Genomic DNA, 26,807 nt, shown 5'->3' on the forward strand with positions numbered 1-26,807 from the left:
ATAGCATAAAGAGAATTTATGTCAATAAAGTAGATACTCTTTAGGACACTTGATTTCGTATTGATTTGATGAAACAATTTAAAGAAGTAAGAACCAGAGCTTCAAAAAAAAAAAAAAAAAAAAAAGCAGGAATTTGAATACCCAAAAGGGAAGCTGTTTCTGTAGGATACATGGAATATTGACTGCTGTGTGCCTCCTTTTTGAATAAGATTGTCTGCAGCAGGTGTCCTATTCCTGTCACCACTGCTCACATGTCTTCATGTTAAGGGGACTAGTACTGAAGGAACAGTATTCAAGGAAATATTGGCAAGAGAAGTCACCCACACAGCTCTTAATTTGGTTGATGAGACCTTGGTCTTTGAACTGATGCTATCATTGCATAACAAAGTGCTGGGGTGAGAATTACTGTGTTTTGTAAATGGGAAGAATGTAGACTGTTTAAGCCAAAAGGTTTACAGTTGCCCATTATTTCCTCAAAATGGCTGTACATAGATCATACAACCTCCAGGCTCTTCTAATAATGTGATGTTGACAATCTTCCCATTGAGCTCAGTGTCCTGTGTTTTCTCCTCTCAGATCTGAATGAGCCTTTGACTACAGTGGAAGTAATGTTGTTCTAAGACTATAAGAGGTTGTAAAGGTTGTATAATTTCTTCTCTATACTCTTAGGGAAAGTATAGATGAAGCCATGAACCACATGGGTAGGCTAACTGCACCAGCAGAGGACCCAGACTACATCCAGCTTTGACCATCTTGAAATGTGTCCTGTCCCAGACCCCATCTGATTGCATCCATAAAAGAAACCTTGAGTAGGAACTTGGTGAGCCCAGACAACACAGAGACGCAAGGAGATAATTGTAAAATGATTGCATCTTTCATGTGCCATAGCATTTTGGGGTGATTTGTTTTGTATCAATAATAGCTAGATGCCAGTTAATAATTACAAAGAGAAGGTGGAATTAGAAATTCGGCTATTGATGCTAAATGAATATTAGCAAATTGTGCATGGGAGTTTCTTATACTATTTTTACAATTTTTCTCTAGGTTTGACATTATGCCAAAGTGAAAAGTTAAATAAAATATGTACAAGACAACTTGAGAGAAATATACCGAATATTACTGAGAAAAAAATAAAGCTGACCACAATACATGGAAGTTTGGGCCTTGTTCATGAATTGGAAAACTTAATAATGCAAACGTGCAGTGTGGGTACACAGATGACCACAGCTGTCCATGTGAGCAGGACCCAGGTTCTGACCCCTCAGTGAACCAACACCATTTCCTGAAGACACGTCCATGGAACATGCCCAGACTCAGCCTCGTCTCTCCTTAAAAATCTGAGAAATGTGACTTCACACTGCTAATGTAAATGCAATATGTCTGGGTTTTGCTTCTGTTCCTCCAAATTGTGCTCTCCTTGGGTGGCAAGTGCTTGGTGCAAGGAATCTTCCTTTCTATAGTCTGAACACCTCTGGGTTACATTCTCCAGCTCTGAACCTCATCTCCTCTGATTCTACTGCTTTCCCTAAAACAGTTAAACTCTTGCTTCTTTTTTTCTACATCTCAAGAAAGCAGAGAATGAGCATGTGTTTTGGTTGGGAAAGAGTGCTTAAACACTAACCAAAGTTCTGTGAATAAGAAGCTTATGTCACAACACTTTCTACAGCATTGAATGTGAAAAGAGTGAATAGTCTCATACTCCGGAGAACAAACAGGTCATAGGGGCCATACTACCACCCCGAAAGAATCAAAGCCTGTGGTTGTAGAAGTCATTTGCAGGTAAATAAAAGATGCTGGAGAACTCTGGATCTGTCTTTAACCATGTCTTTTGATTGCCTTTTGCTATCATATACTGCATATTGTGAGTGGTACAAGGCGAGGCTGAATTTCATGTTTGATAAAATTTACCCTGTTTTCCGGATCCTCATCAGCACAGGAACTCAAAATGCAACCACAGGAGTGAGAGAAGAAGCTGATACAGGTTGGACTCAAGGGTCCACCGCAGGGGACCATGTCCTGACCTGCAGCACTCTGTGAGGGATGTAAAAGACAGGTGGTTCTGTGTAGTGTCCTTGACCTTCAGTCCCTTAACTGTGAGCAAGACATCAATCCGGACAATCCCACTGAGTCAGGACAAAGTCAGATGGACACACTCACACTGAGAATCACAGTGTCCTAAGCTGGGTTTGACAATGCCAAGCTAAGTCACTGCTAAGACTTAGCTGGCCCAAGAAGTCATGGTGATGTTTTCTGGAGACCACAGACTAGGTCAGCTCAATGATGACACTGGCTTCTGAGTTCAGAAATAGAAGACAAATTCCTCAGATATTTTCAAGAAATTATCAGTATTATGATATCCTTTTTCCTATCTAATATGTTAAGAAATCTTTATTCTTCCTTCACCCTTGATGCTGATCCTTCTTTCACAGAATGCACAATTCCCCTGTCCTAACCAGTATAAATTCTCTTTGGATTATAAGCTGTTATTCATGGTAATGTCTGCCATTCAAAATCAGCTGTATAGTACTCCAAAATCTCAAATTGCAAGAACAACATCATATAAAATGTTTAAATAACCAGAAAATTTACCAAAAACATGAATTTTAGATGTACATGTAGAAATTAAAACATGAATACCCTAGGTAAGCAAGATGAAGTATGCTTTTCTATACTAGGAATAAAGGGTTGAAAAGATAAAGGAAAATATATTTGCATACATAGGTAATTTTATAAAATCAACTGTCATCTGCTGTGCAGACCTCAGTCTTATCTACCATCTCACCAAAATATTTCCCAAGGTTATCTCCCCAGTTCCTCCACCATCTTGGTAATCACCAGCAAGAATAAATAAATCATAGTATATATACAGAAAAAAATATTATTCCACAATTAAAAAAATAAATTACTTCTGCAGAAACAACATAGATAAAACTAAAAAAAAAAGTTGATCAAAAGAAATGAGACACCAAAGAGAAGATACTATATGATCCCATTTATATAAAATTCAACAAAGGAGAAAATTGATGAATATTAATAAAAAGAATAGAACAGTGGAAGGCTTAGGTACTGGTGGGCAGAACATGGAATTGACAGGAAGGAGCTTGGGGATGCTTTGGGGTGCTGGGAAAATGTACATCTTAATATGGATAGAGCTTGGAGGGGAACATGTGTACATGTGTATTCATCCACCTGTGCAGTTTATATTCACTTTATGTACAGTTTATACTTCATTGTATTCAGTTACATTCAGATGTAGGAATTATGGAATCAGAATATCATAGTCTGTTTCCAACTTTTCCCTCATAAACACTGGTACATTGAACAAGCTCAGATCTGAGAACTTCTGATTTCTCATCTGCACAGGATTAATATAGAATTAATTGCACTAGATCATTAAGCCATTAGTGCAGTAATCAACACAGAGTAGGTCTTCAATACTTCAGTAAATGGTAAATGGCAATTAACGGTGTCTCTGTTGCTGCTGCCATTGTAATTATTATTACTATTATTTCTTTGGATGTGGAGTTTTTTGTTTGTTCTTTTTCCTAGTTCTCTGCCTTTCAGACTATCTCCTCTAGAGAAGAGATTCAAAAATCATGCAATGGATGAATTCCTTGTCATTCCTGACATAGCAATGCCATATTAGAATTAATTCAAGGTTTGAGGGTTTTGTACTTTCAAGAAAGGAAGCTTTGAGGGGACTAAAGTCCCTTACAGGAAGTTTGAGCTCTACAAAATGTTCCTAAAAATAGACTGTGTACCTCTGAACAGACCACAGGGGAGACTGTACCAGCCAGAATCAAAAATTCATACTGCAAAACCAGGTTGGAAGGAAGGTTTATACTCAGGGCTGTAATGCTGAGGGAAGAACCGTGTAGACCTGCATGTTCACTGTAATCAACTGGACACCCGTTGTTAGTCTGCACCTGATGTGTGGTACTGTATTAAAAGTTCAGTTATGGTTATCATTTTGGCAAGCTGGATGCTCAGAAGTGGCAGTGGCCATGTGTCAGCTGAAATTCATATTACTGAGCCCATGCATGGATCTTATTGAGAAAGGACACTGACTGAAGTCTATGTGTTGGATCATTTTAATTACTGAGAACTCCCTACTGTCTAATGGCCTTTTGATGGGTATCAGCTTGGAAAGCCATTATTTTCAACCATGGCACATTTTGAAATGTCCATTCATATCTTTTCCAAAACAATTTTGCCTCCAATCCTTCAGCAACGTTTCTTCAAAGTCCTGATAATCTGTCAAAACCCAGAGTCAATGTCATTGAATTTCCAATCTCTCCTAGCAAAGTGACAGTAATCATTTGTTTCAGTTGCTTATAAAAAAAATACCTGAAACTGGGTAATTTGGAAAAAAACAAATGCATTTTTTACAGTTTCAGAGCCTGGGAAAGGCAAAGTGGAGGGAATACATCTGGTGAGAGCTTTGTTGGAGTGTAGTGACTTTTCACAGCAAAGCAGCATGTCACATGGAGGATGGCAAAAGCAGACAGAGAGAGAACTCCTTATGAGCTCTCCTTCTGAAGTCCTCAGAACCAAATCCATGACCACCGTTAAACCATCAACCTATGAATCCATTTACTAGGGCATAGTCCTCACAGTCTAATCACCTCTTTGAAGCCCCAATTTTCAACTACAATGATAGAATTTGCATCCTTTTAATACTGGTACAGTGGGGACCAAGCCTTAATGAGATGGGAGGACACCCAATCCACAGCACTTCACCCCTGACACCCCAAAATTCATATCCTTTTCACATATAAATGTACTCATTACATACCCAAAGTGTTAAGTTGTTTCAATGCAGAAGTCCAAAGTCCAAAGTCCTACCTGTGAAATCAAAACAACTTATCTACATCTAAGATACAATGGTGGGACAAACATAGGGTACATATTACCATTCAAAAGAAAAAAGAAATAGACCAAAAGAAATGGGTACTAGGTCCTAAGCAATTCCGAAATCCAAGAGAGCAGGAAGTGAATGTCAAAGCTGGTGAATCACGCTCCTTGACTCCATGTTCCAAATTCTCTGCATTCTGGTGTGGGGTTGGCCCTCCAAGTCCTCAGGCAGCTTCACTTCTACGGCTTTCTTGGTCTCAGGGCAGGCATCGGCTCTCCCAGACTGGCATTGGATGCTGGTAGCTCAATAATCCTGGAATCTCCATAGTGGTCCCACTTTCATGGCTGTACTAGGCATGGCACTGGTGAGGGTTTCCTGCTGCAACTCAGACCCCATATATCCACTTGGCATTGCTTTAGTGAAGGCTGCATGCAATGACTCTGCCTTTGTGACAGGTCTCTTCCCAGGCCTCCAGGCTTTTCTGTACATCCTTTGAAATCAGGGTAGAGGCTCCCAACCGTCCACAGCTCTGGCCTCCTGTGAGCCTGCAGACCTAGCACCCCTTGGATACTGCCAAGGCTTTCAACACCCCACTACTCTGGTACCAATTTTCTGTATTAGTCTGTCTCTGTTGCTTATAACAAAATCCCTGACACTGGATAATTTGTAAAGAAACAATATTGATTCCTTACATTTTCAGAGGCTGGGAAATGCAAAGCCCATGGAATCCATCAGTTGAGAGTCACGTTGGTGGGTAGTGATTTTTCACAGCAAAGTAGGGTGTCACATGGAGGATGGCAGAAGCACAGAGAGAGAGAGCATGATGAGAGCTCCTTATGTGCTGTCCTTTTAAAGTTCTCAGAACCACACCTCTGACCACATTTAGACCATAACGTATTAATCCATTTACTAGGGCATGATCCTCACAATCTAATCATCTCTTTAGGTCCAAATCTTTCAATTACCATAATAGGATTTGCCACCCTCTTAACACAGTCACAGAGGGGACCGAACTTCAATGAGTATGGAGGGACATCCAATCCACAGCAGTGACCATCAGATGTACCCTTGGAGATTCTCCAGTATCATGATTTCCATTCTTCTAGGGTATCCCTGACTATGACAGTGGTGTGACATCAGTCCAGCATAAATCACCTGACAAATATCAAGGCAAAAAAGTGTCTCTAAATCCAGAAAAAATTCAGAAAAAGAAGGAAACATCTAGATTAGCTTGGTGTTGCCGCCTTACTCACACATAAACAAGAGCATATTTAAGTATGTACAGACAATTATGTATCAATTCAATGTACACACACCTATATGTGTATTGTAAATGTATATGCAAATTTCCTACAAATTATGTAAATTTACTCTTTTACTCAAACATCATTTAGTGTTAATTTCTTAATATCTTCTTGAATGGGTTACTGAGCATTCATTTTGAGGCCATACATTTTAGTAAAATACATTTGTCTATATGTGTAGATGTGGAAATATTGTATTGACCAGAATATGCACAATAATGATTGGTAACAAACCACTCAAAACTCACTGGTTTATAACACTGAGCATTTATTTTCATGTTCATGGACCTTCCTGTTAACAGTGACTGGCTGATGCAGGTGCAGCTCCGCTGGGGGCCTCTGCAGCACGCACTGAGCGTGTCTCCAGCCTGTGGATTGCATTTGATCTGAGGCAAAGACTGAAAGACAGCAACACCTCAGGACACAACATTCTTACAGTAAATTACAGGAGTGAACAGAATCCTCAGAGAGCTGAACAATAAGGCCAATATTTGATCATGCTGTTGACAATTGTTTATGTTTTTTATCCTTTACAATGTAAAAAACATTTTGAAATATAGTATTTAGTTAATTAGAAAGTAAATATGGGTGCGCTTTTTTTAACACGAGGCTCACTAAAAAGTAGATTTTCATTCAGTGTCTCAGGTGATTCTGCTGTTTTGCATCTGTAATAAGCTGTCTGTGATGCTGATGATGCTGTTGAAATCCAGAAGAATTTTGAATATGAAGGAAAATAATGCTACACCCATGTTTAGTTTTTGTTCTTATTTTTGTTGAGAAAGATTTTCATGTCTTTCAAGTAATACTTGTAATTTATTGCAATTTATTCTTTTTCTAATGCCTCTATGACATAATGAAGTTTTCTTGCTGTGATCCTACCTTGCCAGTGATACCTAGAAGCACCTCCACGAGTATTGTGGGGCCGTGCCCTAAATGACAAAATTCTGAGAGTTGGGGATATAGTTACCATACTGAGCAGTCTGGACTTAACTCCGCATCATCACCATCACTTCTGAAAGCACAGTTCTCAAGCTCCTTTTCCCTCACTGATTTCTTTGCTGAAAGAGGGGCCCTCCATGATATTTGGGAGTCAGAAGAGGAGGATTCATAACTCACTACAGGACCTGTAGGAAGACCCGTGGGCAGGGGTGAGGACTGAAGAGTGACCTGGTGAGGGGCTGCAGGCAGCTGAGAGCATCTGCACCCCCACCACTGGGCTTCACAGTCAGGTTGGAGCACCACATGGTTAGGCAGCCTGTACCTTTAGTGGCAGATGCACTCGAGATTCTCAGGGAGCATCAGAAAATCCCCCATTTCTAGCATCTTCTTCCCTAACTATTCTTGACATTGAAAAGATGTAGTTTGTCCCAGAATTCCCTGTATTTTAAAAAAATCCTGTTTAAAATACCAAAAATAGCTTCTCCTTTGCTCCATGAACTCAGACTGAGGCTGGAATCCAGACTCTTCAGAGGTAGTGATCTCTGCCCTTTATTAAATCAAGAGATGTACACTCACGTCGGTGCTGCTAGGGCTGAGAAGGGGAAAGAGAGTTGGCAGAGGAGCCTCCCTGGCCCCTTCTTCCAAAACCTACCAGTGACCTTCAGAGCCTGGCTGCATCTGAGAAATGCTCTCAGCAGACGGAGGCACCAGGAGGAGCAGCTGAGGCAGCCCAGCCTCACACTTCTGCTTTCCTGGGGTTTTATGTATGGGCTTGTAACACTGTGGGAGGAGTACTATAGCTGTGTTGACAGTAATAAGTTCCAACATCATCAGCTTCCAGGCTGCTGATGGTAAGAGTAAAATCTGTCCCTGATCCACTGCCACTGAACCTTGATGAGACCCCACTTTGTAAATTAGATGCAGCATAGATCAGGAGCTTGGGAGCCTTCCCTGGTTTCTGTTGATACCAGGATAACCAATTGATAATGCCCTGACTAGCCTGGCAAGTGATGGTGACTGTGTCTCCTAGAGATGCAGACAAGGAGGATGGAGACTGGGTCATCTGGATGTCACATCTGGCACCTGAGATTAGAAACATAAAGACAAACATCCACATGATTAATCATGTTATATGGGGGCCTCCCTGAAGAGCTACTAGTACTGACCTAACAGAACAAGTAAACTCCTAGTGTTCTCCCTCCTTACCTGGGAACCAGAGCAGAAGGAGCCCGAGGAGCTGAGCGGAGACCCCCATGTCCATGCTGTGTCCTGATTGTGACTGGCTCCCGGACAGGTTGTAAGCAGCCTGTGAATAAGTCTTCAGGACAGTGGGCTGTGCTCTGGGAACATGCAAATCTGCTCAGCTGCAAGCATGAATTATCTCAATAACTCAGCTCAGGCCCAGGTGTCCCGAGAATGTCTATGGCAGCACAAATTTGCCTGCAGAGAATGTGTCTTTCCCTGGGGGCCACAGAGCAGAATTGTTCTGCTGTCCTATGCGTAGAATGTTATCTGGCTGTCTTTATGGTTCATGACCTGCTTTTCTTGTTTGCTTTTCCTCAGATAAAGGGCTTGTCAGGGAAACACATTTTCAGAAACTACAAGAAATTCTAAAACACCCTGCATTTGCCTGTGGACCTTCATGAAGCCAGAGATGATCTTCTGAACTAATTCCCTAAAACCCTTGGTGTGATAAATCATTAGCCCTTATAACCAAATATGCAATTGGGTATTAGGAGAATAAATAGATAAGTGATAGATTTATTTATTTTATTTAAGAAAGAAAGAGAAGCAAAAATATTGAAAATATACTTTGTGAAATACAGTGTCATGCTTTGCAAAGAGGGTGTATGCCATCACTAACCTGTCATCTCCAGATAATTGATTCTTGTTCTCCAGTTCTGAGTGCTTTTTTCACTTCTTCCATCAAGGCCATCCAACATCAGGGATATTCTCCCTCCAAATCTGAAAAATCTCAGCTACTTTTCTAGCTGTTTGTGTCATTATACATTTCTACGTCAGATGTGTTCTGAGTTTTTGGATCACTCCATAAACCTCCATATTCCTACATCACCAATTTCTTCTAGTTTCTAAGATGAAGGAATTCTTAATTGCTGGATTTCGGGCATTTGACTGAAGCAGGTTCGTGAGAAAAAGCATGCAGCACAGTGAAGGAGAAAGCCAAGGTATTGCACTAGGTGTTGGGGCCCACACAGTATTGGAAGTGGCATTCACGGTGTGGGGTGGAGAGAAAAGCCCAGCATGGGGTGTTGAAAGTAGAGTGGACTGAGGAGAGTGTCCTGCACATGGGAGTGCAGGATGTGGAGACTACCTCCTCCTACTAATACACAGGCAAGTGGTATTAGGGCTAATGCAGATGTGGAGTGTTTAAAAATCTTATCTGCAAAGGGAGTGTAGGTGGAAAAGACAACAGCAGGTTGGTTTTACACAGAGGGATTGATCAAACAAGTCAAAGCAGTGAGGATAATTAGAGCCAACATTTTCACTATTGAAGAAAAGTTACAAATATTAAAAGGAATAATAATAGAATAAACTGTGATTTGGGATTGGATTTAGAGGTAGTGTAAATTCATAGTTTTTTATAGATATAAAAATGTCTGTGGATAGATAGACAGATAGATAGATAGTAGTTCATTTTCCCAGAAACAATGTTTGAGGAAATGGAGTAAGTTCAGTCAGGCCCTCTCACCTCCTATCCGGCTGGATGTGTTTCAGCATATCTGTGGAAAACAAGTTATGTAAGAGTAGAGTTAGTGCGCATGTGCACCCACGTACCCCTTGGCTCACTGCCACTATTGTGTAGGTTGGCATATAAGACAACGGCTTTGGACCACTGGTGGCAGGGATTGTTTGAAATAAAGTATGTCTACTTTGCCCATGGCTACTCAGTTTTTCTTTCACTTACCTGACTCATGCCCTGCACAGCACTTGGTAGTGGGGTCTGTGACCCAGCCCGACAATTGGCATAGTTCGGTGGCAGGATCTGAGCAGGTAAGGATGCCACAGGCCCCTCAGGAAGGGGAGGATATGTGGCTGCCTTCAAGCATGTGGTATCAGGTGTCTGCATTCCTGTGGACTTGGGCTCCACTGGAAATATTGGACCAAGTAGACAAGTCCCCTGTGAGTATCGAGAAAGCACTCCAGGTCCTGAGCTCCACAGTAAAGGATGAAGAGCCCTGGAAAGCAGCTGGTCAGATGGGCTGGCAGATGCTTACTGCACTGTCAGCCCACATGGATCGGGCCCTCCATGACACGGCATGACTGAGAGAGTTGACAGGGGAGACAGAGCTGCTGGAGACGTGGGTACATGTTCTGGAGGCAAAAGTGCCACAACAGGGTGCTCCTGATGCTGAAGCCGAGGACCATGACGAAGCCAAGGGTGAGTACATTCATCTGGAGGAGACCATATGCCTCTGGGCATGATCCGTAATCCAGCAGAAACTAAAGCATGAACAGCCCACGGGACAAGGTGGACAACCAGTGGGCAATCCACAAGTGACCCAATTCACTACCTATGTTCCCTATACTTAAGCTGAGTTGTTGGACTTAGGCAAAGAGGCAGAACCCCTCTCTGCCTGGCTTTTGTAGTTGTGGGACCAAGGGGTGGATGGCGTGATATGCTCTGGTGAGGAGATGGAGAAGCTGGTGTCAATCACCACGCATCCGTCCCTGTGGCAGCGGTTACAGAATAGCCACAGATACGCCCAGGAGCAAGGAAACACTCCTTGATGGAATGGGAGAATGCAGCCATCTGGAACATGTGGACAAACACCGGAGATCTGCCCGAAACTGTGAGAAAATGGCAGACATACAACAAGCTGGTCCAGGTGATTTGGGAGTGGGGATGCGACAGGCCATGTTCAATGTGAATACCCGGGGCCCAGATGACGAACACGTTACAGGTGGCATGAGGGACGTGGTGCTACAAAATGCTCCATCAGTGCCCTTTGGGTCACTGGTGGCTATATTGGCCTCATATGTTGGGCACCCTATACATGAAGTAAAAACTATGATGGCAAGTCTGGGCAAGGCAGAGGGAAGGTAACAAATAAAAGGGATCTGGAAAGTGGTGAAGACAAAAGCCCTGAGAAATGTCCAGAACAGGGTCCCACAGAGACTGAATAAAACTAGCTACATGCAGCTGTGGTTTGACTTGCTTTTAGCAGCAGCTGATAGAGGGAAATTTCAGTTGATGGGTGACTGAATGTGGTCTTGTTTGCCCTGTGGCAACAATTATGCCCTGAGCAGCGCAACACCAAACTTCCCCAAGAGACTGATGGCAAGGTATGCCCAGTGCATTTGAAGGACTTTATAGCTATTTCTGCAGAGGCAGATGGATTGTTTTCATTTGGCTAGGGATTAGGCTGAGGTACCCACCCCAGGAGTGGGCAGATGAGGGCTGGAGGTCCCATGTTGAACTGGCAATTCACTGGTCTAAGGCAAAAGTACAGCATGTGTTAGTATTGGTAGATACTGGCGCAGAGTGTGCCTCATACAAAGCAACCCAGATAAGTTTCCGGGGTCCATAGTGAATATTGATGGTTATGGAGGACAGACTACCAAAGTCAATGCTGTGTCTTTGCTGCTGAGCATTGGGCGATTGCCCCATCATGTATATACTGTGTATGTATCTCCTATAGCTGAATATGTTTTGGGTGTGGATGTACTGTATGGTTTGCCCTTGCAAACAACTGTTGGGGAATTCTGGCTGCAGATCCACACAGAAAAGTCAGTGCTGCAGGGACATGCAAAGCATGAAACACAGGTGTTACACAAGCCAAGGCATGTGGTTAATGTGAAACAGTACTGCCTGCCAGGAGGACATGCAGAGATAGCTGCCATTGTCTTGGAGCTAGAGAAGAGTGGCATTATCCATCCAGCACATAGTCCATTTAATGCCCTGTGTAGCCAGTGAAAAAAACTGATGGTACATGGAGGATGACTGTGGATTATCAAGAACTGAATAAAGTGGTGTCTCGTTTGCATGCAGGTGTGCCTTTGGTTCACAATTTAATGGATCAGCTGAAGATTCAGCTAGGAACTTTTCACTGTGTTTTGGACCTAGAAAATGCTTTCTTCTCCATTCCAATTTTGGCTGATAGCCAGGATCAATTTGCCTTCACCTGGGAAAGAAGTCAGTGGACATTTCAAGTGTTACCACAAGGCTATTTACATAGCCCAACTACGTAAATACGCCCAAGGCAATCACAATGTTTCATTATATTTGTGATGTGTTATTAACCTCTGATTCTCTTGCAGATTTAACCAAGGTGGCTCTGATGCTGTGAGGGCACTGGGAACAATGTGGGTTTGCTGTGAACACAACCAAAGGACAAGGACCCAGTCTGTTGGTCAAATTCTTGGGAGTTGTTTGGTTCGGTAAGACATGAATCATTCCAGAACCCACAGTCAATAAAACACAGGCATATTGTCGGCCCACAATTGTGGCACAACTACAAATGTATTTGGGACTGTTGGGGTACTGGAGAGTTTTCATACCCCATATGGCCCAAATGGCGCATCCGCTGTATGCACTAACAAAAAATGGAGCTCCTTGGATTTGATCTGAGGAAGTGGAATGGGCTTTCTGTGCAACAAAGAGGGTGGTAAAGCAAGTCCAAGCTTTACACATGGCTGACCCCACTAAGTCTTTTGAATTAGATGTACATATCACCCAGGAAGCGTCAGGATGGGGTCTCTGGCAGAGACAAGACCAATTCTACACACCTATAGGATTCATCTCTGGAAGGGCACTGAAGTGCATTACTCTCTGATAGATATACAATTAGAAACTGTGTATTCTGCCCTGATAGCCTCTGAAGCTATTACAGGAATTGCTAAGGTCTTAGTAAGGACGACATACCCCATCCTTGGTTGGCTCTGCAGGTGGACGGTTGCTCCTAAAACTGGTGTAGCTCAGATTCCCACTCTGTCTAAATGGAGAGCATATACAGAACAGAGAAGTACTGTGTCTACAAGTCCTTTGTCAAATGAATTGCAAAATATATTAGGACCAGTAGAGGTCATGGAAGAACCTTTGACACAACCTATACCCATGGAGGTGGAGACTGCACTTTTCCATGAGGGAAAGGGACCTATTGTGGAGCAGGCTTGGCATACAGATGGCTCCAGCATGGGACCCTCAGCATTGTGGATGTCTGTTGCCATCCAGCCCTTGACTGATACCTTGTGGTATGAGAATGGTATAGGGCAAAGCAGCCAGTGGGCTGAACTAAGAGCAGTATGGATGGTGATAAAAAATGAGCCTGGGCCATTAACCATCTGTACTGACAGCTGGGCTGTGTACATAGATTTAACCCTTTGGATCTCTATGTGGAAATATCAGCAGTGGCTGGTAGGTCACTAACTCTTGTGGGGACAAGCCATGTGGCAAGTGTTATGAGAATTAGAACATGAAAAGGAAGTACCTCTTTTCCATGTCACAGGATATTCCCTCTTAGCCAGTATGGGCAATGATGAAGCTGATGCACTGGCTAAGGTAAGGTGGCTGGAGAGAGCTCCAGCAAATTATGTAGCCCAATGGCTACACTGATAGGTGCAGCATGCCAGCAGCAAAACCATGTGAATGGCGGCTCAAAGGTGGGCCCTTCCTACAAAATGAGAAGATGTGGTAAATGCATGTCACATTTGTCTGCTATGTGGTCAACAGAGTCCACACTCCCGATGGGTGCCGCACTCGATGGGCAGATAATTCAGGGAAGGGTGCCCCTGACCCGATGGCAGGTTGATTTTGTGGGACCACTTCCTACATCAGAGAATTTCAGGTACATTTTCACAGCTGTTGATACAGCTACAGGACTCCTGTTTGTATGGCCCTGTAAGGCCCCAGACCAGGCAAGCTCTATCAAGGCATTGAATAGCCTTACAGCCATGTATGGTTGACCCCTGCTCATAGAGAGTGGTAATGGAACCCACTTTACTGGACATGAAGTATGGCAGTGGGCTTCCCAGTTGTGTGTTCAGTGACAATTATATGTGCCTTATAACCTCCAGGCAGTGGGAATGATTGAAGAGTACAAAGGTCTTTTGAAACAGGGATTGTGGCTGTCCACCCAATCCCCATCCCTGAAGGGGTGGACACGGCCGTTGCAGGAGACAGTCAGGATCTTGAATGAGAGACCCCACGAGGGCGGGCCCTCTCAAGTGGAGGCTCTGTTGCACAGAGTTGTGTCACCTATTCAATTACAGGTTACAACTAAAGATGACCTCCTGAAACCTGGAGGTGGTAAGAATGGAAACATTCTCTTACCGGCCCCGACTTGCAAGTCTTTTCTTCAGAAATAATAGCACACTCACCGTTTTCCAAACTATGGAGAAACCCAAATCCCTTCAGCTCAGCACCCATCTTCCCTCTTGAGTCATAAATTTCTCCTGAGGTCTAAGTTTTAAGGTGAAAAAAAAAAAGAAAAAAATCAGTATTTAATATATGTGATATGTTAAGGAAAAGGGTGAGTATAGAAAGAAAACTACCTAACAAAATGCATGTACAACTGATACTGTGTTTGGGCATCTTTTTTCTTGATATTCCTCCATCATCTAGGTTCCCATAAGTGTTTCTGTAGGTGGTCCCAGAAAAGCTGGGCATCATTTCCTTGGCAGCTTATAATTTGGTGCATATGCATTTTGTGTGTGTGTGTGTGTGTGTGTGTGTGTGTGTGTGTGTGTGTGTGTGTGTCTGTGTCTGTGACTGTATGTGTGTATACATACATATTTACTCAGGTAACATTGTTCAGGTATGAATATATGTATATACAAATTTGTGCAGCAATCCATAAAAATATCTGAATGCAGATTTTATATGAGCACATATACACATATATGTATAAACATGTTTTATTTCTGACTTGTGAGCTTAATAATTTTCCATAAGTCTGTATTGCATATGTAAGTCTCCTTCTGTTTACTCTAAGTGTCACTATTGAAGAGGAACACAAAGAAATGGAAAGAAACTCCACGTTCATGGGTTGGAAAAATTAATACTGTGAAAATGTCCATACTACCAAAAGTGATCTACAGATTCAATGCAATCCCTAACAAAATACCAATGACATTCTTCAAAGAACTAGGAAAAAAAATCCTAAAATTTGTATGGAACCACAAAATCCCCAAATAGCCAAAGCAATCGAGAGCAAAAGATACAAAGCTGGAGGCATAACACTGCCTGAATTTAAAATATACTATAAATCTGTAGTAACCAAAAGAGCAAGGTACTGGTAGAAAAACAGATACACAGACCAATGGGACAGAATAGAAAACATAGAAATAAAGCAATGCATTTACAGCCAGCAGATTCTTTATAAAGGCAAAGAGAGTATCAACATAGGAAAGGAAAGTCTCTTCAATAAATGGTGCTGGAAACACTGGAGATTCATATGCAGTAGAATAAAACTAGACCCCTATCTCTCACCTTTTATAAAATTCAACTCAAAATTGATTAAGGACTTAAATGTAAGGTACAAAAATATAAAATTAGTAGAAGAAAACAGGGAAAATAATTCAAGACATCACGTTAAGCAATGACTTTACGAAGAGGACCTCAAAAGCACAGGGAACAAAAGCAAAAATAGGCAAATGGGATTATATTAAACTAAAAAGCTTCTGCACAGCAAAGAACACAATCAACAGAGTGAAGAGACAACCTGCAGAATGGGAGAAAATTTAATCTATGAATGTGGCAAGGGATTAATATCTTCAATGTGCAAGAAACTTGAATGACTCAATAGTAAAAAAAAAGAAAAGTCAGATTAAGAAATGGGCAAATAAACAGAATAGACATTTCTCAAAAGACGACATACAAATGGCCAACAGGTATTTGAAAAAATGTTTAGCATCATTACTCATCAGGGAAATGCAAATCAATACCAAAATGAGATACCATCTCAGTCCGGTTAGAATGGATGCTATGGATTGATTGATTGGTGTCCCCCAAAGTTCAATTATTAGAAGCTTAATTCCCATTTTAAATGTTGGGGGTGAGAAATCCTATTATGGTAAATGAAAAGTGGGACCTTGAAGAGGTGATTAGATCGTAGGACCATGCCTAGTGAATGGACAAATAACAGTGGTCATGGGCATGGTTCTGAGAGCTTGAAAATGAGAGAAGTGAGACTCTCTCTCTCTCTGCTCCACCATTCTGCCTTGTGAGACCCCTGCAGTACTGTCACCACCAAGGCTTTCAGCAGATGTCTTCCCTGGACTTTAGACTTTCCAGCCTCCAAAATTGTAAGCAATAAATTTTGTTTTCTTACAGATTACCCAATTCCAGGTGTTTTGTCATAAGCAAAGGAAAAGGACTAATACAGGTTATTATAAAACAGGTAGGAAATAACAAATGTTGGTGAGAGTGCAGAGAAAGGGAAATGCTTAAATCCCATGGTTGGGGATGTAATTTAGTACCACCATTTTGGAAAACATGCTGGGGATTCCTGAAAATAACTATAAATAGAATTACCCTATGATCCAGAAATCCCACTACTTGATATATATCCCAAGAAAAATAAATCAATATGTCAAAGAGATACCTGCATTCCCATGTTAATTATGGCTCTATTCACAATCACAAAGATATGGAATCAACCAACGTGTCCATCAACAGATGACTGGATAAGGAAATTGTGATATATAAATATATATATAAATTTAATGTAAATATATATATATGTGTGTGTGTGTGTGTGTGTATGTACATATATGTGTGTGTGTGTATATGTATCACACATACATATTAGGATACTATGCAGCCATAAAAAAAGAATGAAATCCTGTCATTCATGGCAATACAGATGTGCTTTGAGGACCTTATGGTAAGTGAAGTACTCCAGAAACAGAAAGAGAAATACCACATGTTCTCACTCATGTGTGGAAGGTAAGAAAGTTAATCAGGTTGAAGTGTAGAGTGGAATGGTGGTTACCAGAGGCTAGAAGGGCGAGGAGGGATGGGGCATAGTGAGAGGTTGGTTGTGGAATAAATAAGCACAGCCAGATGGGAGGAATAAGATCTAGTGTCCTATAGCACCATAGGGCGACTATAATTAACAGCAATTTATTGTATAATTTCAGTCACCTAGAAGAGATGATTTTGTAAGTTTCCAACACAAACAAATGATGAAGAAAAAAAAAAAAGAAAAAGCTACTGTAGTCAGCAGGATTTCAGAGAATGTTCAGACTGTGAGGGAAGGAGGCAGAGAGAAATGCATAGGAGAAGCACAGAGGATTTTTAGAACAGGAAAACTATTCCATATGAGAATGTAATGGTGAATACATGACATTATGCATGTGGCAAAACCATAGAAATGTACAATACAAAGAGGGAAACCTAAGGTAAAATTAAGATAGTAATAATATAGCAATATTGAATCAAAATAGTAACAAATATACCACACTAATGTAACATGTAAATAATAGGAGAAACTCTATATGAGGGTGGGGGAAGGTATGGGAATGATCTGTACTTTCTGCTGAATTTCTCTGTAAAACTAAAACTCCTATAAAATAAAGAAAACACAAATATTGTTATATGCCAGTGAACTTAGCACAAACTTTCTTTGTTCAATATTTTCAACAATGAGGTAAATTTATTCCATTTATTTAAATACCTTTTAGATTTTTTATTTCTTCTCTGTTTTCTATCTTTTTATGAATGGTTTTCTAAACATGAAATGTATCTACATGTGTGGTTTTTCAATATTGTATTAGTCAGCTTTTCACCAATAATGGTTTGCAACAAACCACTCAAAAATGCAGTGGCTGACAGTGTTAAGCATGACTTTCATGTTTACCGATGTTCATGTTAACAGGGATTCAGCTGATCCACGGAGGGCTTCGCTGGGTGCTTCTGCTGCAGGTCACTGAGCAGTCTCTGTCTCCAGTAGTCACTGTCTCCAGCCTATGGATTTGGTCTGATCTACTGCCACAGCTGAAGTGACAGTGACTACCCAGGGCAATAAACAATATCCTGAGGTTAAGAGTCATAAGCAAATTTAAGTTTGGACATCTGCAACACTAGTATTCAAAATCTGGATTTATTCTTTTGCCTTGGAAATACTCAAATTTTAAGAAAATCTTTATTCCATTCAATTTTCAAAGTAGTTGATGATGCTATTGACGAATAATTATGTTTTTCCACCTTTGGCATTTAAAAAATCAAATTTAATTATATGTTAATTATAAAATAATGGTATATTTTTAGCATGTAACTTTACGAAAAATTTCTTAACTGGCCTCACTGGATAAAAACAAAATTTTAAAAATGCAAAATCTATTTAGCTGAAGTAAATATTTCCTAAAATATAGTTTCTTAAACATTTTAAAGCTCACCTGTCATCTTGTTAAAATGCTGATCGTCATTTAGCAAGACTAAGGTGGGTCTGCGACTTGCACACTGTCAGTGATGCTGATGATGCTGCTGGCTTCTGGACAGATTTTGAGTAGCATCAGTTCTTATGTTAAAGAAAAAGAAGGTTACATCTGTAGGTCTGTATGTATACATTTTGTCAAGAAAGGGTTTTAAAATTTTTCTGTTCACATGATTGCTATATTTTTTTTCCCCTGTGATTCCTTATTTTCTATTTATCACTTGACTTCTATGAAATGTTCCTGCTATAATCCCAGACTTGCTGATAATATTTGGAAGCACATCAACGTGCTTTCTGGGCTCATCACTTAACTGGTAAAATTCTGAGTTTCAAAATAATGACCACACTGCATTGCCAGCTGCTAATTCCCATCATCACTGTCATTCTGGAAGCACATTTGCCAGAATTCTTTTTTCTTGTCTGGGTTCCTGTAGATCTGTTTACATTGGTAAAGAGATTTCGAAGTCAAAATAGGAAGATTGAATACTATCCATCAGTGCCTGAAGCCTAATACATGCACATTGGTGAATACTGGAGAGTCACCTGGAGAGGAGCTGCAGGCAGCTGAGAGCATCAGCATCCCCGCCCCTGGGCTTCCAGACAGGTCTGAGGACCACATGGTTATGCAACTTATATACTGGCTTCTGGAGGAAAACCAGAGAATCTCCTGTTTCAGGTATTTGCATCTTTGACTACCATGCACATATAGCATTTTTAAAAATCATTTTATTTATTTTAATGGAACATATTTGATTGAACATATCTGTGGGTTGTGGCATTGAATATCAATACCTGTGTGCAATTTTGGTGTGAAATCTGGATAATCAGTATATGCAATGTTACACACTGCAGTCGATTTTCTTGGCCCTTTACCAACATCTCCCTGACTCCCCTCCCCATTTCCCACCTATGCTAACCTCAGCTTTGTTCTCTTGCTTGAAAGTTCAATGTATTATTGTGATTGTTGTATCTTTCTTTCTTTCTTTCGTTCATTCGTTCTTTTTATATCTCCCTCATATGAGGGCGGACATGCGGTATTTCTCTTTCTGTGCCTGGCTTATTTCACTTAACATGATTTTCTCTAATTTCATCCATGTTTCTCTGAATGGCAGTATTTCTTTCTTTTTGTGGCAGAGTAGTATTCCATTGTGTAAATATACTACATTTTCCTTATCTGGTCATCCGACAATGGACATTTAGGTTGGTTCTGACTATTGGCTATTGTAAATAGAGCTGCATTAACCATGGGAGTGCATGTGTCACTTTGATATGCTGAGGTCCATTCTTTGGGTACATACCCAGGAGTGGAACTGTTGGATCCTATGGTAGTTCTGTCTGCAGTTGCTTGAGAAATTCCCTGTCATTTTACTTAATGGCTGTACCAATTTACAGTCCCACCAGCAGTGGCTCCCCTTTCTCTGCATCCTCGCCACCGTTTGTCAATCTTTGTCTTTTTGAAAATGTCCAGTCTAACTGGGGTGAGATAACTTAATGTGGTTTTCACTTGCATTTCCCAGATCCTGAGTGATGTTGAACATTACTTTCATGTGTCTGTTGAGCATTTGTATGACTATATTTTTGAGAAATGCCTATTCAAATCCTTTGCCCATTTTTTAATCAGGTTATTTGATATTTACTAAGTTGTCCGAGTTCCTTGTATATTCTGCATATAAATCCTTTGTTGAATGCTTAGTTTGCAAGAATTTTCTCCAATTGTGTAGTTTGTCTTTTCACTGTGTTAATTGTTTTGTTCACTGTGCAGAAGCTTTGTAGTTTGATGTACTCTCATTTGTTTATTTTTCCTTTTGTTGCCTGAGCTTTGGGGATCCTATTCCTAAAGTCTTTGCCCAGTCCTACTTCCAGAAGTATTTCCCCTATATTTTCTTTTAGGGGTTTTATAGCTTCAGGACATATACTTAAGTCTTCAGTCTATTTTGAGTCGATTATGGAATACGGCAAGTGGTATGGGTCTAGGATCATTCTAAAGCGTGTAGTTTAGACTCTCCTTACCTATATTTAAAAAGAAAAAAAAGATTCTCCTTGAAATACCTAGAGTAGCTTCTTTTTCAGTGTGTAAATCCCAACAAATGTCATAACAAACTCTCCTCAGATGTTATGATCTCTGTCTTTCATAAAATTGGGAGAGACATTGTCATGTCTGTGCTGCTGGGGTTGAGGAGAAAGAAAGAGGGTTAGGGTTCACAGGAGCCTCCCTGGCCCCTTCTACCAAAACCTGCCGGTGACCCACAGAGCATGGCTGCATCTGCAAAACAATCTCATCAGATGGAGGCACTGGGAGGAGCAGCTGGGGCAGCCCAGCCTCACATTTCTGCTTCCCTGGGGGGGTTATGTTCGGGCTTATAACACTGTGGGAGGATAAACACTATGCTATTGACAGTAGTAAGTTCCAAAATCATCAGCCTCCAGGCTGCTGATGGTGAGAGAATAATCTGTCCCAGATCCACTGCCACTGAACCTTGAAGAGACCCCACTTTGCAATCTGGATGCATCATAGATCAGAGGCTTAGGGGCTTTCCCAGGCTTCTGCTGATACCATGCTAAGTAATTGCTAATGCCCTGACTGGCCTTGCAAGTGATGGTGACTGTGTCTCCTAGAGATGCAGACAAAGAGGATGGAGACTGGGTCATCTGGATGTCACATCTGGCACCTGAAGATGGGAAACATAAAGACAAATTACTACATGATTAATCATAAGAAGACATCCCTCAAGAACCAGGCAGCACTGACCCCAGTAGAGAGTAAATTCCTACTGTTGGCCCTCTTTACCTGTGAACCAGAGCCCCAGGAGCCCCAGGAGTTGAGCAGGGACCTTCATGTCCATGTTGTGTCCTTACTGCAACAGACTCCTACAGAAGGTGTGACCAGCCTTTGAATAAGTCTTCAGGGCAGTGGGGTGTGCTTTGAGAAGATGCAAGTCACAGGGGCTGGGGCAGGGCTAGGCACAGCTGCAGGGTTGTCTCATCTTAGTAGTTTTGCACAGGCCCAGTGTCCTCATGTGTTCTCCATCAGATCAGGGAAGCACAGATTTGTCTGCCAAGATCACATTTCTTTCTGGGAGCCTCAGGAAAGAGTCAGTCTGCTGTCCTGTTAAAAGTGTTCTCCTGCTCTCTTCGGGGGCTCATGACCTGCTTCCCTTCCTATCTCTTTATCTAAGACAATGTCTCTCAGATAAAACACATCCTCAGAAACTCAAAGATATTCTTCAGGCTCCCTGCCTTTGAGACCTGTGCATAATATTGAGAGCAGAAAGGCTTTCTCATTGCTCTGATTCCCTGATAATCTTGGTGTCGTAAGTTATCAGTTCTACCCCTCAGAGATGCGGTGAGTAGAAGAGGAATTTTAAGAAGTGCTTGTGATTTGTCAGAAAATGACTAGATATTGGGATCTGCCTTTGCTAAATGAAACAAGTTAGTTTGAGTTTACGTAGGTGAAAAAAAAAATTTGCAATCTATGCATAGTTTTTTCATAATATGCATTTTCCATGAACTTTCTGAGGACCCCCTAGCAACCTTAACATTATTATCCATTAAGGAAAATATGAACCCATGAGTTTAAGTTGTTATTTAATGAGGAATAAGTCTATGATTTATCAAGGAACTTTTCAACAAGTTTTTACTAATTTCAAATGCAAGAGAGAAATCTGAGCGACAGCACCATAATTGAGAAACTGAAGTGAACATCATCAATAACGGGCCTGATTGAAATTATGGAACAACTAATGGGAAGCCACGAGCAGAACACAGCATCAGTACTGGACGTTCCTGCCAAATATGTGTTACCTGAATCTCACCATGAGGAAAGCAAACAAATCCAGACTGAGTGACATTCAATCAAATAACTGGTGTGTAATCATCAAAAGTAATAAGATCATGCAATTTAGGTAAATACTGAAAAACTCTTCCAGACTGAAAGAAACTCAAGAGACAGGGAAGCATGTGTTTCTGGACTGGATGAGTTTGTTTCAAAAGACATTATGAATAGACCTGTCAACGCTTGAAGCAATCCTGTGGGTTAGACGTAGTAATATAATAATGCTGACTCTCTGATTTCATGGTTGTACTGGGTAATGTACAATAATTTTTCATTTGTAGGAAATACTTAGTCAAGTATTAGAGGTTGGGGCTATCAGTTCTTCAACTTACTCTCAAAGGGTTCAGAGGAAAATAATTTGGACTGTACTTTAACAACATTTCTGTTTAAAATTGTTTCAATTTTTTAAATAAAGAAAAGCAGTTTTTGAGTACATGCTATATGTATTCTAAAACATTTTGGAATGGACTTATCTATCATTAAGGTTATTAAAGGACCAAGTAATTATTTGCAGAAGCACAAAATGTACCACATCTCCTCAAAGTAAGATGCGATCCATTCAGGTCACTGGGTACTGAAGAGACCTGTGGCTCTGGACAAAAACATCTCTGTGAATGTTGCACCTTTTGAGGAAATGTACTTTTTGTCTTCAGGTATTTTAAAGCTGTTGTTAACTGCATACATATTTAGAATTTCCATTTCTTTTTAGTGCATTAACTATTGTATGTATCATGTAATGACACTCTCTATCCCCTGTAACTTTTTTTTCTGAAGTCATGGGGTGGAGTTTTCTTTAAGCTGATAACTTGTGGGTTCTGTTGAGCTTCTTATATTTGTAAGTTTATTTCCCTCCTCAAATTTGTGTATATTCTGCCATTATTTATTCATACATTTCTTGGGAAATTCAGTTACATTAATTTGTTACCTTTTAATATTTTCCAACACGTTTCTAAGTGCCTTTTGTTTGTTTGTTTGTTTTCCAATCTTTTATCTCTGTAGTTCAGATTGTTTTATTTCTATTTACTTTTAAGTTCACCCACTCTTTTCTATTTTATATCCATTAAGTGTGGGGGTTCATCCACTTGAATTCTTTTATGTCAGATGTTATGGTTTTCACTTCTAAAATTTCACTGTGCTGTTTTATATTGTTAATACTTTCGAACACACTATGTGAAAGAATAAAAAAAAAAATAACTGTGTCTACTTAAACTATTCAAAGGGCCTATTCACACTGTGCGCCTGTGCTCTTCCTCTAGGATCTGGACTCCAGGCTGTGGCTCTTGCTGGGCACTTGTTCTTGCAGCACATTCATGATCCCTCTACTGGCCGATGTGCGCCCTCTAGTGGCACTTTGCGACATCAAATTCAGTCCACGTTTGGAGGGAGTTACATAGTCCATTAAGAATATGAAAGCTATGGATCCCTCGCCCCATGAACTGCACTATTAAAGAATGTAAACATAATACTGATGAAAATTTTAAATAAGGAATTTCACGTTTTCTGCTTGGACTGAGTTCTTAGTGCTTACTTCAAAAGTATCTATTTTTAACATCATGGGGTATGGTTATACTAGATTCTTTAAAGCCTTTTTCTGAAAATTTCTACATACATCTGGATAATCTCATCGTTGGAATTTGCTAATTTTCTGTTTTGTTGAGAATTGGTCACATTTTTCTAATATTTCATATGTCAAATTATTTCAAAAAGTATCCTGATTATAGTGAACATTATCCTGAATTCTATTGCAATCCCCTGGAGAATTTTATTTTGTTGTTATTGTGGTTTGTTTTAGTTTCAGATGGGATGTTCTGTTATGCCTTTAACAAGCAATGGTTCCACTATAAGTTCAGTTTTCAACGATTTGCCATGATGTTTCTGTTTGGCTCTGTGATGTGCACGTGCCACTAGAATGTTAACTTGAGACTTGCACTTTGGTTTACACAGTACTTTATTTCCCAAAGTCTGTGTTATTTTGGGGGAAGGGGGGAGGAGTGTTTTCTGCTCATGATGAAGTTAAGAATTAGCTTGACACTCAGTTTATAAACAGTTCATTCACAGGAGTAAAGTATCTCCACTTTCTGTAGTCACCTTCCCCCACGACAATTTGACAATTAAAAGTCTTCTTTTCCAGTTTCCTTCAGAGCTATATTTTCCTGCACAGCCGCACACTTCTGCATAATTACAGCCTCTCTCTGGCAAAGCAAAGTCAGAAAAAAGAGGAAAATACAATGAGAATTTCTTTACACTCAGCAGACCACAGGGTTCCTCTTACTGTTTCATCTGGCCAGAAAGATGAGTTTTTATACAGGAGTATAGGTGTCTTTGGTGACACAGCCACTGCGGTACCAGTGAAGATCTATGATGAGAGAGACAAAATAGCTGAAACAGTGACCAAATCCTTACTTCTGCATTCACAGTGGTCCCTTTCCCCAGTCTTACTGCCAAAAGAAAGCAAAAGAAAGGGTTTTTTTGATGTGTGTGGATGTGTGTATGTGTGTTATTCATACCCATTGTACTTTTGCTTCATTTGGATTTCTCTCAGGTCACCTATGAGAGAGATAAACATACCACAGACCTTTGACACTGTTCCTGCTTTTAGAATCAAGACATTCAGATTTTGCAATTTTTTACGTATGCCAGGAGTGAGTATTTAAGGATCTTTACGAAATACACAGTCAAGCATCCTTCTGCAAGTATGCTGTGTGAAAGCACATAGTTTCACAGTTCTTCTGAACTATTCTGTGTTCTGTTTTTTTAGACATCTCTTATTACCTACAAATATAGTTTATAAAACTGTTTTGCTTCATTTTTTGTATTTACAAAACATCTTTCTGAAAATGCTAACATTATGTTCTCACATTCAAATTAGATTTGATGTTGTGGCATTTCTATTGATGATGAGCTCAGCCTCCTGAAAACAAGCCAAAGGGTTCTTTCTGCTGCGCATTCTGCTAGGGGAGTTCAAATGGATCAGACTCACAGACACCCTCACCGGTGGAGAGTTTTCTCAATCTTGAGCTCGGTGATGGCAGCCTCAGTGATTTTTCTAGTAACCTGAAATCTCAGCATCCTCTTGCTTGTTTGATACTTTTTTCGTGGAAGACATAGCTTGTCTGGTGAATAAAGTAAACTGTGAATTTTTTTTATACATAAGCAGGTCAGTGAAGAAGCCTTGAGCAACAGGATCAGGTGTGAGAGAAAATAGAAAATTCGTGTCTGGTACCAAAGGGAGTGAAGCTGTCTTGGCTCGGAGAGGCACCCCAGTATCTCCTGTAAAAGCCAGAAGCAGCTCTCCATTAGGTGTCAGTCACTGCTTGGCAGAATGTCCCTGTCACTGTGGAAGACAGGCCCTATTGTCCCTACTTGTTGCGTTGATCCTTAACCTGCGGTTTTCTGGGCACGTAGATGTGACCCAGGGACAGTAGAATTGTTGACTTCTCTTTCTCACCTTATCCTCAGTGCGGGTTTAGTCCTTTGGCTATTTGCCTGTTTAGTAAAGAAGCTGGATCATGAGATGCAATCAGACATAAGCTTTATCATTCTCCCCTATGAGACTAGGGGCCAGTATCTCTTGTCCCTTCCATAAAATCTCTGGCAAGTCTCATGCCTTTGCCAGTTACTCTTAAATAATAGTATTCTATGGACATTTCTTATCACAGTGGAGTCTTCCTGGAGTGCAGGGCAAGGCTAGTCCTCTGAAGAAGCACTTACTGTCCAGTGCATCCCCTCCCCAGCTGGGCTGACCATGGGTTGTTGTCTGAGGTGGGGGAGGGTCTGGTGGGCTTCAGCTCTCTTTCCTTGTCTACAAAAAAGCAGTAACCCCTCCCCAACGCTGGGAGACGCTGCCTCTTCCAGGAAACCCACCTGTCATCTCTCCACCCTCCCCCTGCAGAGCAGCGCATCAGCCCAGGCTCAGCTTTAGTTTCCTCAAAGTGGAATCAGACGTGCACCCCCGACATACACACCCAATTTTCTGGAGACACATGTCACACCCTTCAGGAGGTCCCAGAGGGGATAGGTGGGACTCAACACCCTAATACTCCCTGAAAAATCTTGTCTTTACTTCCAGCCATTGATCACCACAATGGTAATTGTTTATAATGAGAAAGGGTCAAAGCAAATAATTGGTTTTCAGAAAACATGGGGAGCATCTACTATGTTGGAGCCACGCCAGAATACGGCTGAGAGAGTCCCAGTTTGCTCTCTTGTCCCCAGAACAAGGGGAAGAAATGCACTCAATTTGGAGGGTCTATAGAAGGACACATTTGGGTCAGCCTCACTCTCAGGATCTCGAAGAAGGAAAGTCTTGGGACCAGGAAATAGGTTGTAGATTCGAGGCAGCCCTAGAGGTGAGGTTCTTTTGTCACCTTTGCACATAGGAAGTGATTGATCCCTGCTCCTCTGGAGCCCCTGGTGACTCTCTCCCAGTTCCCAGCCTCTTTTAGCTCGATTCACCTAGTACCCAGCATCTGTCTCCAACA

At 41.0% G+C, this 26,807-nt stretch overlaps 2 gene segments (V, D, J or C); both read right to left on the reverse strand.

Moving 5' to 3' along the window:
- Positions 1-7,858: 7,858 nt before the first annotated feature.
- Positions 7,859-10,033, reverse strand: LOC134362607 (immunoglobulin kappa variable 1-39-like). The segment is given in 3 exon segments: positions 7,859-8,181; positions 8,305-8,404; positions 10,025-10,033. Coding segments are annotated over 3 exon segments (432 nt in total).
- A 10,849-nt stretch (positions 10,034-20,882) lies between these two features.
- Positions 20,883-21,337, reverse strand: LOC134362450 (immunoglobulin kappa variable 1-12-like). The segment is given in 2 exon segments: positions 20,883-21,163; positions 21,283-21,337. Coding segments are annotated over 2 exon segments (336 nt in total).
- Between the last annotated feature and the right edge of the window lie 5,470 nt (positions 21,338-26,807).

This window comes from Cynocephalus volans, chromosome 14, assembly GCF_027409185.1.
Source record: "Cynocephalus volans isolate mCynVol1 chromosome 14, mCynVol1.pri, whole genome shotgun sequence".
Taxonomy (NCBI): Eukaryota; Metazoa; Chordata; class Mammalia; order Dermoptera; family Cynocephalidae; genus Cynocephalus; species Cynocephalus volans.